Here is a 15,620-nt window from a genome sequence, read left to right as displayed (position 1 = left end):
CTGGTGGGGTGTGGCGCCGCAACCTCCACCGACCCCACAGTGAGTCTGTCATCGTGCTCTAAACAGGGACCGCCTCATTTGTTCCACTCCCACTCAGAGATTTCATCTACACTCAAAAAGTCTTAGCGAGGACTTAAATCAAGTGCTGTTGGAGGAGACCTTCAAGCTCTCAAACACTCTAGAAATGTAAATAAAGCTGGGTTTGGAGTAATAATTTATGTTTCATGTTTTTCCCACCAAAAAAAAAAAAGTACAATTATCTTATTTTCTTCAGTCCTTAACATTATAGCTTCTCTGTCTCCCCCAATTAAAAATCCACAATCTATGAGTATGCAAATATCATTCATTCTATGTCTCCTACTTCACTGTAAAGTCTAATGATCAGTGTTTGTGTAATGGAGGCTTCACATTTACATATAATAAACATCACATTTGTGTAAGTTGTATACTGGACCATGAACACGCCTTAAACTCAGACTTAAAGCGAGCTCAGAGAGACTTTCCTCCGTCAGCAGCTGAATGTGAAAACAACCTTCTAGTATCTGCAAGGTGAAGCTCAAACATAACACGACAACAGACAACTTCCCAAAGTTAAAGAAGTCTCGGTTGTTTCACAGTAGACATTTTTCTCTGATGATTTTGTCTGCGCTCTTTACAGGGGCAGGGCTCAGTTTGGAAAAGTTGACGTACTTCTGGACACCAAACTAAACTAGCTGAGTTTTTTTTAAAACTCTTTAAACTCTAATACACAGTAGGTCCTTAGAAATACCTGAAGATGTTTTTATTAAGGACGTGAAGTCATATACAACTCTCTAACATCTTAGAAAATAGGACGGTAGCTATTTACATTATTGGTGGCAGTTTTTCATTTCTTTCAAAATAAGATACACAACTCTATGACAATGAGACAAAGTAAGTTTTCCTGAAGCACCACAATGCTACAAGTGATGATTACAGGATTATAGTAAATGGTGAAATGACGCATAAAGCATTACCTAACATCAACCACTGTAAGCTAGTCATTTATGCAGATACATCCCTGACTGTATTGAATTGAGCAAGTTTGTTCAGCTTTTCATTTGTAACAATATGAATAAGCTAATGTGACTTTTTTGATTGCTTCATCTTTAAAATGTCCTGATCAAGACTATCCAACAACTCAAAGTCTTTAAATTTGTTGTTTTGTGCAAACCAAAAAATGTCTTACAGTGACCTAAAAGAGAGAAAAAAAGCAAAGCTAAAACCTAGCATTGATAAATGACTTAAAAGATCACTGGATTATTACAGTAGTTGTACAAATAGATACTTCACTATTCATTTTTCCTTGATGGACTCACTAGGGGCTCCACCCAGCCGCTACCCTCGTGTTTCGATTTTGTCACAAAATGGCGCCAAAACTCAACTCCCAGATTCATAAACGCCCTTTTTCTGAAAAAAAAAAAGACTGGTGTTGCCACGTTTTAAAAAACACCCTTGAGACATGTAATCAGGTGTGAAATGGTTGCATTCATCTGTGCCCAGTGCAAGGCGATGAAGGGTTTTTTCCAGTCTAGACAAATGACTCAAACCACAACAGCTGTGATCTAATGAGGCGACTGCTATTAAAGATGATATCCTCTTCCTTGCTCTACCATGGATTTCTACTGACCCTTTCACTGTAACGTCTATATTAAGAAGGTCTTGCTTTTTTACTTCTGTAGGGCCGACACCGAAAGCTGAACAGTTTTTGATTCTTTAACTGTTTGTGACAAAATCATAGCATTGTAAAAGCTGAAAAAACATGATTTTACACTGAAAAAAAGATATTAAACGAGATAAAATGGATGTTTTTACAGTGCAGAAACACTTTGACCATACTAGCTGTCCTCCCTCCCATCTCTCCTGACACCAATTGTCCTCTTGGCTCCATAAGCACTGCGTTTCCAGTTTACACAGAGACACAGTTATAAACAAGGAGAAAGCGCCTGTTTACATTAGTCCTATTAAACACCTATGAAGCAGAGTCGACTGGGGAAGGGAAAAAGCTGGACTCATGTGAATACAAAGAAAAAGACCCCAAAAAAAAAAGAGAGAGAGAAGTGGAAAAAAAGAAACCCCTTAAAGCTCCTGCAGGATGACTCACTCAAAGCCAAGAGGGAGGGGATGGGAGTAAAAAAAAAAAAGAAAACGAGGAGGGAGGAACTCGGGGGAAGCCCTGTGCCTCGGCCGCAGAAGGACACATAGTTTAAACAAAGTGATGGAGTGGAATAGCACAAGAGTGAGTCACCATAGGGCCCCTCTCTCTTTCACCACCTTCCTTTCTCTCCCTCTTTCTCCTCATCCCCGCTCCCCACCTCCTCCTCCTCCTCCTCCTCCTTTATTTCTTGTAAGATTTTCCAACTTACTGATGTGTCCCAGATGTGCTCCAGTCTGGCTGCTGCTGAACAACTGGTGACTTTGTCATATTTGCCAACTTCTCTCCCTTTTTCCTCTCTTTTCCTTTCCTTCCTTTCCTTTCCTCCCCTCCTCATGGTTCTCTTTTGGCGGTGACTCCCCCACTTTTCCATCAGTTGTCCCCCCTCTTACTCCACTCCCCCAGCTCACTATACTCCCACTCCAGCTTTAAAGTCAGGGTACCAATTATGTCTCATGTAAACCACTCAAAATAAACGTATACACGGGGGTCATAATGGAAAAATCAATGCTGCCACTCCTCTCTCTCCCGCCATTACTTTGCTGCTGCTGCTGCTGCTGCTTATGGAATCAAGTCAGGAAAGAAATAGGAGAGGAAAATAGAAAGAGGAAAGGAAAGGTGGAAAAAAAGAAAAAGAAACGAGGGCCCACTGTTTTAAAAAAAAAAAAAAAAAAAAGAAAAGAGAAAAAAAAAAGTGTGGCTTTTCATAGCACAGCATGGAAAACATGACAGGATCACAGAAACAGGCACACTTCCCCAAATGGAGAAGGGCTGAAAATAGGTTCACACATCAGGCTTTCAACAGGACAGCAAACAGGACGTGACACCATCATGCTCCTTTGCACAGTCAGTTTTTCATGTCAACCACACACACACACACACAGATACACAGATACATAGATACACACACACACACTCACATCAGGAAACACTGTTTGTCTCAGGCACAAGAGGTCATGTGTGTTGCTTGTTTGGTTGTCATGACACAACATCCCTAACTCGATTTCACTCGTAATCCATTTAGGACGGATCCGTAGGTTGAAGTACAAGACGGCCTCTGTTGGCAAACTATCTCAGTGTGTACGTGTGTGTCTGTGTGTGTGTGTGTGTGTGTGTGTGTGTGCGTGTGTCTTTAAGGGCTTGATAACTGTGTATCAGGGTTTAACAATTGTGTGTTTGTAAGCGTGAACACAATCTACCTTCACATTTGACCTTTTTCAAACCAACAACAACTTAATATTCAGCCTTTTTTTTCTCCGCCTGAAGGCCGTTGTTATCAGGGTGGAGAATCTGAAACAGCATTTAAACTATGAGGAGACATTTAAAAAAAAAAAAATCTCTCTAATGAAACGTACACTGATTAGTTTTGGAGGGTGAGCAGCTTTTTCAAGGCAGGCTGACCCACCACACCTACATACTGTATATCAACGAAGATGGACATAAACAGTACAATTCTGCATTTGAAATTAGAAATCTAGATCAGTAAGGCAAAAAATAAATATAAAAAAACAGAGAGCAGAGGGAAGCCCTGTAATGCTCTCTCTGTGTGTGTGTAAGAGTGTGTAACAGCTGTGTTTGAGGCTCATGCAGAGCTTCATTCATTGACAGTGAAGGTGGGTGTGCCGCCTGCCGCACCCTGCTCTCACCACACTACAGCTAAAACACAAACTGACACAGAAACATTGGCCCCCCCAAAAATGTAATTCCCCCCCCAACCCCCCTTTAATAACACCTGTTGCATAGAAAATCAACATTTTAAAACATTTTTGCTGATTTTTTTAAAGTTACAAACCACAAAAAAATGATATAATAGTCTAGAAATATTAATAAAGTATTATAAAGTTGCAATAAACTCACAAATAAGTAATTCACATATTAATTAAATTGTACTGGGATATTTTTACACTAGGTTTTCCATTTAATTTTAAACTCTCATCATTCTGAATTAATTCAAAGAGTGAACACCACGTTTTGTTTTTGTTTTTTTTATAATTGTGAAAATGTCCCAAAACGTGCAAAAATACATTTGAACACCTCATTGTGTTACATTCCTCTCAGGAGGCATGCAGGTCAACAAGATGCAACAAGTTACAGTTAATAAAAGTATTTATCCTTGCACAAAAACCGCAAAAAATATTTTCTCTCGTCAAAGAACCAGCACATGAAATGTAATGGTGTTATTATCTGATGGTTTGTTACCTTTCTGCAGCTGTTCTCTGCTTTCCTTCAGGACATCCAGCACCACTGGTTGGTAGATTGCAACTCCGGACTGCAGCTCCCCTTCACTTGACTTCTACTATAGCGGCTCAGAGAAGCAGTTCCCCGCCCAGCAAACCAAATTAGGGAATCAAATGTCTGCACCGTTACTCACATCTGTATGAACTCTCCTCCTCCCTCCCTCCCTCCCTCCTTCCTCCTCCTTCGTCCTCCACCCTTTACAGGACCACATAACACACCCAGTGTGGCGCAGAAGTTCATTGCCAACCACATTTACCACGTTTTTGATTGATTGGCATCGTTAAAAAAACCCAACATTTAGCCTATAAAATATTTGATTTTATTAATTAGTTGTCTGTATTATATATTAAAGATTATTTGTAGCTGATTTAAAGGATTTTTAGGTTATAAAAATAATATGCAAAAAGTGTCAGTGAAACGAAAAAGCTGTTTCTAAATCGCTTATAAATTCATGACTGAAAACATTTTGTAACTTTTTGTTTAGATTTATTAAACTCATATAGTCAAATTTGGTCACTATTTGTAACACGTTTAGACCGAAATAGTGCTTTCTAGTCTGCCTCAATAAATATGTGATTAAATGAATAATACTAAAAAAAGGATTAGCACATAACTATTAGATTTATTAGGCTATTGTCCACTATAAAAATACACTTTAAACTCTTATGATTTTATCTGAAGGTCTGTTTCAGTGTTGGAGAGCCCCCCCCCCCCCCATGAAGAAGACAGAAATGTGGTCATTTTTTATTTCTTTGCCTCCCATCGTGGTTACTATCAACACAGCTCTCACAATGCTAAATATTTGTCATCACTGTTTCATTACGTCACTTACTTTGAGATTATTTGTCTGCGTTGCCTAGATACGGCGGCAGTTACCCCTAGCAACCAGCTGTATTTACCGGTTCCGTTGCTGAGTTGATGCGTGTCCTAAAAAAAAAAAAAAGTGCGTTTCCTGCAGCGAGAGGCAGACAAGAAACTATCACATGCAAATCATCACAAGGTGCTTTAAATCGAAGCTTGACAAGCACAGTTTCAGGAGGGGGGACACACACCAATTACACCCCTTCCGGCTCCTAAACAGACATAACCATTTGCCCCCTTGTTCGCTCGTGTCTTGGCTCTATTCTGTTCGACTTATCACACATTTGTTAATAAATGTTAAATGTGTTAAACTACTGATTTACAACCTTTTTGACATCTTACAAAGAGCAGGGGTTACATTTCAGATGTCTATGAGTTGTTATCAGCTCCATTAAATCTTGACACCCCCCCCCCCGAACTTCTCACATGTTCCAAAAATTGTTGTGTACTATATCATAACTTTGTTTTTTCTTCTTTCCTCTCCCATTAATAACCTCACGACCTCTCAGATTTATCTAGTGGACATTTGGAGGGGTCTGACCCTTAGGTTGGGGACTGTATGTAAAGTAGTTGAAACTACATTACAGTAAAAGTACTGCAGTATTATGTTATGAGTGATGTTGAAACTAGCTCTACCTCCAGCAGCTACAGCAGTAACATCCTGCTTTAACACTGAAGACTAACTATTAATAATCTAATGTCATATCAGACAGAGAGGAACAAACCATTACTTTTATTGCAACACTGGGACTACATTTAATACTAAAAGGACTTTTACTTGTAATGGAGTATTTTTATATTGCTGTAATGACACTTTCTCTACCACTGATGATCCTATAATTACCCATATAGTGTTACTCAGTTCACAAACAAAGCAACATACTAGTTATTAGCTAAAACTAATTTTGCTGAGTGAGTAAATAATTAAACAAAACAATTAACTCTCACCAAAAAAATATAGTGTGGAAATACAATCAAAATGAAGCAAATGTCTAAAATAATAAAGACAAACTATTATTAATGAAACAACAACCTAATTAATAATTAGCTCCTAGGTACAGTCTCAATCCTTCTTTCACCACCAGATATCTGTGATTTTATATATCGAAGTGCATTTCCTTCTATGTGATGAAAAAAAAAGTAAGTCATTATAATGAGAAACTTTCTCAATATAATGACTTCTCTTATGACTTATTAATTAGTATATCATTATTTTGAGATACTGTAGTATCGCATATTGAGATAGTTTCTCATTATTTTGGGTTACTAGGTCATATTATTTTTGAGATACTAAGTCATTCTTTTGAGTTATAAGTCATTATATTGAGATAATAAGTCATTATTATTACATACTAAGTCATTATTTTGAGATAATAAGTCATTATTCTTACATACTAAGTCATTATTTTGAGATAATAAGTCATTATTCTTACATACTAAGTCATTATTTTGAGATAATAAGTCATTATTTTGAGATACTAAGTCATTATTTTTATATATAAATCTTTATTTTGAGATATAAGTCTTTATTTTGAGATACTAAGTCATTATTTTGAGATACAAAGTCTTTATTTTGAAAGAAGTCATTATTTTGAGATAAGTCATTGTTTTGACATACTAAGTCTTTATTTCCTCATTGTAATAACTTACTTTTTCCCCTCACAATGGGATTCTATATAAATTAAACCACTCAGTGTTTATAGTTGTATTTTATACATAATTATAGAATAAAAATGAAATTAAACATATATATAATAATATTTCTATCACCACCACCAGGCGGCGCCAGATTTCAGTGAACAGCTGCGGCCGTGACGTAGCTGTTTCCACGACAATTTTTTCACGACAGAAGCGTCAGTTTTCGGTCACTCAGCTGAAGGTAACATCATGGCGTCCGGATCAGGAGAGCAGTCCTCTGGACACGATGCAGAACTGGACCAATTATTGGACAGTAAGAATTAACATTACGTCTTTATATCGACCTCTACGTTACCTACAATATCTGCTTTTTGGATGTTGTTAAAAAACCAGCAGCTAATTGAGTGTTTGAGCCTTCTCTGTGCCTCTCTGTGTCAGGTTAAATCCTGTTAAATGGCTCCTAAATGTTGTCAAACTAGTAAATCAAGTTGCAGTCGAATATCTGTCCAGCTGCAACAATTATTCACCGAAAACGAGAAGCTAAAAAGTTGTCAGTGTTGGTATGTTTGTGATGTGAGAGTGAGCAGGAAGCTGGCTGTCATCCATCCTGATCCATAGAGCAGGTTTCCCCCAAATTATAATGTCGATAAAAAATGTCCTTGAATCTTCTTTTTGTTTATTGTGACATATAATGTTAAAACCCAGTGGTGTAAAATGGCGACTGAGCTGTCAGTGAAGGTGTCAGTGTGATGGTGTGATACTGTGAACTCAGCTGGCAGTGGAGGAAGAAGTACTGAGATTAATACAGTACGAATAATATAAAGTGTTAGCAGCTAAATGTAGTTAAGGTATTACAGTACAAGTACATCAGTATTATGAGTGATGTAGTATGCAGTATTACAGTAAAAGTACTGCAGTATTATGAGTGATGTAGTATGCAGTATTACAGTAAAAGTACTGCAGTATTATGGGTGATGTAGTATGCAGTATCACAGTAAAAGTACTGCAGTATTATGAGTGATGTAGTATGCAGTATTACAGTAAAAGTACTGCAGTATTATGAGTGATGTAGTATCCAGTATTATGAGTGATGTAGTATGCAGTATTACAGTTAAAGTACTACAGTATTATGAGTGATGTAGTATGCAGTATTACAGTAAAAAGTACTGCAGTATTATGAGTGATGTAGTATGCAGTATTACAGTAAAAGTACTGCAGTATTATGAGTGATGTAGTATGCAGTATTACAGTAAAAGTACTGCAGTATTATGAGTGATGTAGTATGCAGTATTACAGTAAAAGTACTGCAGTATTATGAGTGATGTAGTATGCAGTATTACAGTAAAAGTACTGCAGTGTTATGAGTGATGTAGTATGCAGTATTACAGTAAAAGTACTGCAGTATTATGAGTGATGTAGTATGCAGTATTACAGTAAAAGTACTGCAGTATTATGAGTGATGTAGTATGCAGTATTATGAGTGATGTAGTATGCAGTATTACAGTAAAAGTACTGCAGTATTATGAGTGATGTAGTATGCAGTATTATGAGTGATGTAGTATGCAGTATTATGAGTGATGTAGTATAAAGTATTACAGTATACGTAGTGGTTTGGTCCCTCTGACTCTGACTGATATATTATTATATATGACTGTTACGACCCCGACATGACATCACTAAATGATAGTAGTGAAGCATCAGTGTTGGAGCAGCATGTTACTGTTGTAGCTGCTGGACGTGGAGCAGCATGATACTGTTGTAGCTGCTGGAGGTGGAGCAGCATGTTACTGTTGTAGCTGCTGGAGGTGGAGCTAGTTTACCTTTAGCAGATCTCGTCGTAATGCACTTACAACATTCATAAGGATTACCCCAAATTCCCAGATAACAAGATATGATGATGTAACTGAACATGTGTTGGGCATATTTAGGCAGGATGAGGCCTGTTTTTCATTACTAAGCAGTCTGATTCATGCATCTGAAAAAGCTTTTTAAGACGTATTTCACAAAGCAGTAAAACCTCAAATCTGCTGAATTAGACAGTTTTAATTTTTTTGTGTGTGCTCTGCCCACTAACAGGCTACGAGGCAGAGGGTTAGTAACCACGACCCCAGTGCTAGTGCCGCTCATCTCCTTTTTTCTTATTCAGCAAACTTTGTTAAATAAATAAACCGTATATTTTATGGCTTTACTTCACTTTATGTTGGTTTAAATGTGTCTTAAGCACATGGTAGAGGTGTAATGAGTAGTAATTCATCGATGCATGGAAACCTCATTTGCAACATTTCTTTAAAACACATTGTGAAGTAAAAATACTCATTTTATTGGTTCCAGCTTCTGAAACAGTAACATTTGGCTTCTGTGATAGTAAATTGAATGCATGTGTGTCTTAACAAAGCTCTGTGAGATTGGGATCAATATTCTTCAGGATTTTCTCACTCTCTTTTATAGAGAATGAAAAGAATCACAACCCTGGTATCTGATATATATATATATATATATATATATATATATATATATATATATACCCATATTAATATTTGTTGAAACATGAAAATAAGACTTGCAGCTGTTGTTCCATCTTATCTTTGATTCATAAAATTGAAGATAAAAAGTAATCTTTCCCTCTCACGGCTCCCAAAGAGCTGGAAACATTCAACACTGGACAGCTCCAAAGTGGCTTTACAGCATAAACCAGGAACACTTGTTGCCATAGCAGCAGCAGTAAAACAAATAAAAGCTAGGATGGGGCATCTGTTTAACTTTTAGACTTAGTAAAATCATTTGAAACACACTGGAGATTGTTTGGAGACTAAGTCTAAGTAGATAACTACTGAATTCTCACATCTGGGTAATATTGATTCCTTGTCTCTTGCTTTCAGGTGCGCTCGATGACTTCGACAAGACCGCTGCCCCTCCGGCCCCTGAGCCTGGAGCTCCTTCAGCCTCAGCCAACAGCGGAGCAGAGAAGGTTTGTGTGGTGATGTTGCTGTTTTAATGCTCACATCTTTCCCACTAAAAGCTATAACGTGTGCAAACAGGAGATTGATGGTCTTTAAAGATAGTTTTTATTAAAAGAAAAAACATATCATGATAGATTTTTATCTAGTCAGACTTTTTCAAGAGGCTGTCAGGAATGTTTAATGGCTCCGGTTGTCATTGTTGTTTTATTACTTTTTTAATGGTGGTTGTGTTACTTAGAGAGCTTGCATTTGAGTAATCAGCAAAGTTAAGTGCAGTAAAATCCACCCCACAGGTTCACTAATCATCATGAAGTGCTCTCTTAGTTTCAGGGGTATTTTTTGGGGCAGGAAATATGACAAACGAAGCATAACTGGAGCTATGATTGTTCATTACAGTCAGCAAGATTTCCACCTCCAGACTTCTTGAATTGGTCATAATACAGTTTAGCGTTCTTAGTCTTTCCCCTCTTCTCTTCTTCACGTGTTTTCTGTCTGCATTTCTAGCCGCCCCTGCTCGAGGACTGCAAGCTCTTCGAGGCTCTCTTCGAGGGAGACATGGCCGCCCAAGCCAAGGAGGAGTGGGAGAAAGCCATGACTGAGCTGGCCCAAGAGGAGCCAGATCTGCTCCAGCACTTTCAAAAACTGTCAGAGGCTGCAGGCAAAGTCGGTAAGGTCTACACTTCTCTTTTATTATCATTGTTTGTGATTTACACGTGTTTGTCTGCTTACCGTTTTGTTCCTGTGCCCTAAACGTCATCCGTGTGTTCTGTGTAGGCACTGACACCGCCTCCCAACAAGAATTCACTTCCTGTCTTAAAGAAACTCTGCGTGGCCTCGCCAAAAATGCAGACAACCTGCAGGTGGATCAAATGAGCATCAAACATTAGATTTGATACGAGCGATGCAAACGTAAAGCACCTTACTGACTGTTGGTTTTGTTTCCGTACAGACCACTGGACTCGCTGGAGACGATCTCGTCAAGGCTCTCGAGGGTCTAGGATTGGATGAGGGTGGTGAAGCGGGCGGTGAGGAAGGAAACATCCTGCCCATCATGCAGTCCATCATGCAGAACCTTCTCTCTAAGGAAGTGCTTTATCCATCTCTCAAAGAGATAACTACCAAGGTCGGTTTCTTTTTTAATAGCACTACCATTGTTTCCTGTCTGCTCCACCAGACCATCTCAGACTCATGACCATCTCTCACCCTCACAGTACCCGGAGTGGTTAGATGCCAACAAGCCGAGCCTTAGCCCCGAGGACTACCAGCGCTACGAGCAGCAGGCCAAGATCATGGGAGAAATCTGTAAGCACTTTGAGAAAGAGGAAGAGGCGGCGGGAGATAAAGACGGGAAGTTCGAGAACATCATGGAACTGATGCAACAGGTGAAGCAGAGCCGTCTCTTTTCTAACACTCTGCACGTTTAAACACTTCAATGTGAACATTACAGAGAAAAGAACCCAGAATCAATTATTATACAAGTGTTTTTTCTGTTGCTTTTTAAATATTTGGATTATGATATCACTCAGCCATCACTGCAGCTGACACACTGCAGATCCAGCCACTGTCACCAGGAAATGAGTGCTAACACTACGCAGACATCACACATTAGATTGCCGCCTGCTATTAACGCAGTAGGAGCCTGCAGCAGTGGATGACATGCCTCACACACTGATGTCTCAGTCTCACCTCGGTGTTAATAGTTGGTTTTTTTTTGTTATAAAACGGCACTCATTGGAGATCATGTGACTTTTTTTGTTTGCAGCTACAAGACCTGGGCCAGCCACCGAAAGAGCTAGCAGGAGATGCGGTAAGTTGACACTGCTCTGTCAGAACAGTACTCAGATTTATATTGAAATAAACAAAAACACAATTTATATGGCGTATATTTTACATTATTGAAATAGCAGTTTTGTGTTTCAATGCTGTGCTTTATGAAAGGAAATATAATATCTGTTCTGTCATTTAAGAATCCATTCATACAAACATAAATAGTTTCAAATGCTAACCTCAGGAGATGATTTTCTAGTATTAATTTCACAAATATAATCTTTTGTAATAGCATTGGGTTGTGAACAACTACGTGAAGGAGGGATGATACCTTAGACGGCTTACACTAGAAGTTAACAGTATTTTACATTGTAGGCCTATAATAATTACATAATCAGCTTACCATACAATAACTTAATTATCAACATCATCATGTCTGTGTATGGACTTATTATATGATACATGGACATGGCCTTGATCATTCTTTTGACCTCAATATTACCACACTCCACATTAGCAGCTAACAGGCTAATCATGTTACATTGGCTAAGTGAGTAGTGTCCTCCATTCCTCACTGTGTACGTCCTGAGTGGAGACGGCGCCGCTTATATTTTATTAAAGGTAAATAACTGTCCTGGCCCATAATGGCAGTCTGTGTTTTTACAGAAGTGTAGTGCCCCACTCCACCCCCCCCCCCGTGCATTATTATGCTATTATATTATCAGAGACAATACATCATCCAACAAAAGTAGTTATGGTGACAAGCCTAAATAACTGATATGTAATCTGATGTAGTAGATTTTCTGGAAAAATAAACCTTGAAACTAGACAAAATAACCAGTCAGCACTGTTTTCAGCTAACACAACAAATGAAATACTAGAAAAACAAAAACACTTTATCTTACTGATTCAAAACACTCACAAAGAAGTTGTTCATTGGTTTACAACATTGGCTTCAATGGTCCAATCCACCCAGTGATATGAAAGGAACAGCCACTGTGGTATAAACAGTATGACAGTGTGTGGCAAGGCACATTTATTTGCATAGCACATTTCAACAACAATTACTGCTTTACATAAAACATAAAATGCATCAAAACAGGAAGTAAAAGTAACACATGGCAAAATAAAAAGACTAATGTTTGTACTTTCATTTCACCTCAACCCAGTTTACACATGACATCATTCTTCCTCTTCCTTCTTCCCCTCCAGCCTCCCGGCTTTAACTTCGACATGGAGTCCCTCAATCTTGCAGGAGGCACCGGGGCCGGAGCGGCGGAGCAGTGCTCCATCATGTGATGAGGAGACAGCGTGCGGTCCGTCAGAGTCACTGAGGCCAGGATCACTCTGTGTGTGCGTCAGCGACAGGGAGGGAGTGATGGAAGGGTGGCAGAGTGTGACGCGAAGGTCAGACGGGAGTGTGACCGGACCGTCGACACTGTTCTCCCTCAGGTTGAAGCCGTGTGGAGGAGGAGGAGGAGGAGGAGGCAGGAACAAAAACCCCACCAGGAACCCACACACAAAAACACACAAACACACTCTCTACTGTCTAAAATCACTGAACGCACAACTGAGAACATTTTTAACATGTCAGCTGTTGCCATAGCTCCTCCACGGTTTGATTTACTGCATTCCTTTCAAATGAGAAACACTTCCTTTTCAAGTTGCTTTTTTTTTTTTTTACAATACTGTTTAGCCTCGCGGTCAAATTTAGCAAACCACTTCACGGGTATAAACAGTGCCTTCGCAAACACACTCTTAAGTCATTATTTTAGGCCTCGTCATAAGGTTGAAGTTCTGCTATCCTCCCGCTAAACACGCAAGATTTATAGTTTTTAAAAGCGGTGTGAATCTGCAATATTTCGACATCCCTGGTTTACACCGAGTTAGCGATCCGTTAATGTAGTGACTTCATTAAACTTTAGCACTCACCTGTCTCTGCACAGGATGTACAGGAGATGACTTAACGAGTTAATGACTTATTAATATGTAAAGAAACTGGAATGAATAAAAATGAGTGTACATTGTTAATTATTTAAAGAATGAAAAAAAGAGAAGACTAGTGAGCATTGAACGCCTCACAGGAGATTCCCAGCACCTACTGTAATTAAACCAGCTAATACCCCAACCCTAACCCTAACCCTACCCCCCCGCCCCCTCCCCTCGAGTGTTAATCCCCATTTCTAGGTATTGATTTGAAGTGATTGAGATGATGATTCCTGGATGCCTTTGCTGTGGTTACAGTGATCATTATAGTGTAGAGTTACTGTGCAAAGTGCTTCCCCATGTTGATCCCCTAGTGTTTTTTTTTAATGTGAAGAGTGACGTTTTTCTTTTTAAGTATGGGGAAGAAAAACACTTGAGTGACATTCAAGAGTGTTTACTGATCTAATAGCATCACATGACTTGCAGAGAAATACATGTTTGCCAGTGGACAGGTAGATTACTTAGCACGATGAATTGTATCAGATTAGCAGAGAAACATCCATAATTCATGCAAACGCACTGTTGGGGTAAAAACAAAACAGCCTGATGTTAGCACATTTTTAGCCATAGCTAGTGGGTTTGTTTACTCCAGCAGTCACTTTTCACCGGATGCTTTTTCCATAGTAGACAAAAGGTTTTTACCAACACGACTATAGAGACAGGTCTAGAAATCATGCAGCAAAACAAGGCAGGCAGGCTGGTCAGCAGCACATCACTAACTGTAAAATAAAGGGGTATTGAAAGGAGTTAGTCAGCCATGCACTGAACTGAAGAGAGACCAGATTCACATCACACACACACACACACACACACAGTTGAGGCTTCTGTAGTGTGGAGGTCTCTGTGGTTTTCATCACGATGGGATTCAAACTATTCAACTCTCAGGACCGACACAAACAGGTCCAGAGCAGTGGTACAAAATGCAACCTGTTATTGACACTATTTTTTTTTTCTTTTTGTTTTGTTGTACTTTGTAAATATATCAAATAAAATAATTCTATAATGCAAATGAATCTTCTTGTTGTGGATTATTATCGTCGTAGTTCATTGAAGGCTTTATTTAAACTTGAAGAATCGTTGAGGTTGCCTTTTATTTATAATGATTTACAAGTTCTTAGATTTAATTAATGATTACGAGTATACAAACATGTTAAACTCCATATCAGTTCAAACAGTTACAGCGTGAAACAGGGAGGTTAGTGATCAGGTCCATAGGTTGGTAGGATATTCAGTTTTATTGTGTGTTGGAAGTTTGTCCTTAGTAGTAGTTAGTGGTGCTAGTTTATGTTCTTTTTAGCCCTCTGTTTCACTGTTTTAGAGGTAAATGTGCTTTTTACTGCCTCCATTTATCAGACAACTATATTGAGTACTTTGCTGATTAATATAGCACATTATGATAGATTAACAGCATATAAAATTTGTCATTTTAACTGTAAGAAATACATTTAAATGAAATGTTTCTAAACCAAAATATAAAATTAGAAAAACAAATCTCACCGTGTTTGAATAAAAGTAAAGTGAAACGCCTAAATTAGATATAGTTAAACATTTATACACACATGTGCAAGGAGCAATAAAGAATTATCAGAGGTGACAAGGATTATATGACTTTAAGTGTGTTAAAGCTTCACTTTCACCTACTACATCCTGAAAATACACAGTAATGTATCAGTAATAATAATATTACAACATTGATGGGGTTCTTTAGATTTTCACATTTCCTTCCTTCCCCCTCAAATTCTCTCAAACGTGAAAACTTCCCATGATTTGCAGGAACCTGGATTTATGGATGTGAAACTTTCCCAGTAAAATTAATAAATTGATTGTCTGCTGAAGTTTCTGTCTCTGTTTCATTGTATCATCTTCCAGCTTAATTGAATTGTTGGTTTGAATATCAAAGTAATCTCAGTTTGTTTCTTCCTCCATATTAACAAAATTAACATTTATTATTGCTATTCACAAATCAGATTGAGAAGTAAATTAGAGAATTGTATGAG

The 15,620-nt window shown here is 38.4% G+C and overlaps 1 protein-coding gene across 1 annotated transcript; it reads left to right on the top strand.

Moving 5' to 3' along the window:
- The first annotated feature begins 7,138 nt into the window (after positions 1-7,138).
- Positions 7,139-14,626, top strand: pex19 (peroxisomal biogenesis factor 19). The gene is made up of 8 exons (XM_053329303.1): positions 7,139-7,223; positions 9,790-9,878; positions 10,375-10,537; positions 10,645-10,730; positions 10,820-10,993; positions 11,082-11,252; positions 11,633-11,677; positions 12,850-14,626. Exons 1-8 carry the CDS (start codon positions 7,160-7,162, stop codon positions 12,934-12,936), a joined length of 879 nt encoding a protein of 292 aa, XP_053185278.1. The 5' UTR covers positions 7,139-7,159; the 3' UTR covers positions 12,937-14,626.
- The last annotated feature ends 994 nt before the right edge of the window (positions 14,627-15,620 follow it).

This window comes from Scomber japonicus, chromosome 12 (assembly GCF_027409825.1).
Source record: "Scomber japonicus isolate fScoJap1 chromosome 12, fScoJap1.pri, whole genome shotgun sequence".
Taxonomy (NCBI): Eukaryota; Metazoa; Chordata; class Actinopteri; order Scombriformes; family Scombridae; genus Scomber; species Scomber japonicus.
Note: the sequence above shows the minus strand (reverse complement) of the source record. Positions and strands in the feature narration are given on the sequence as shown.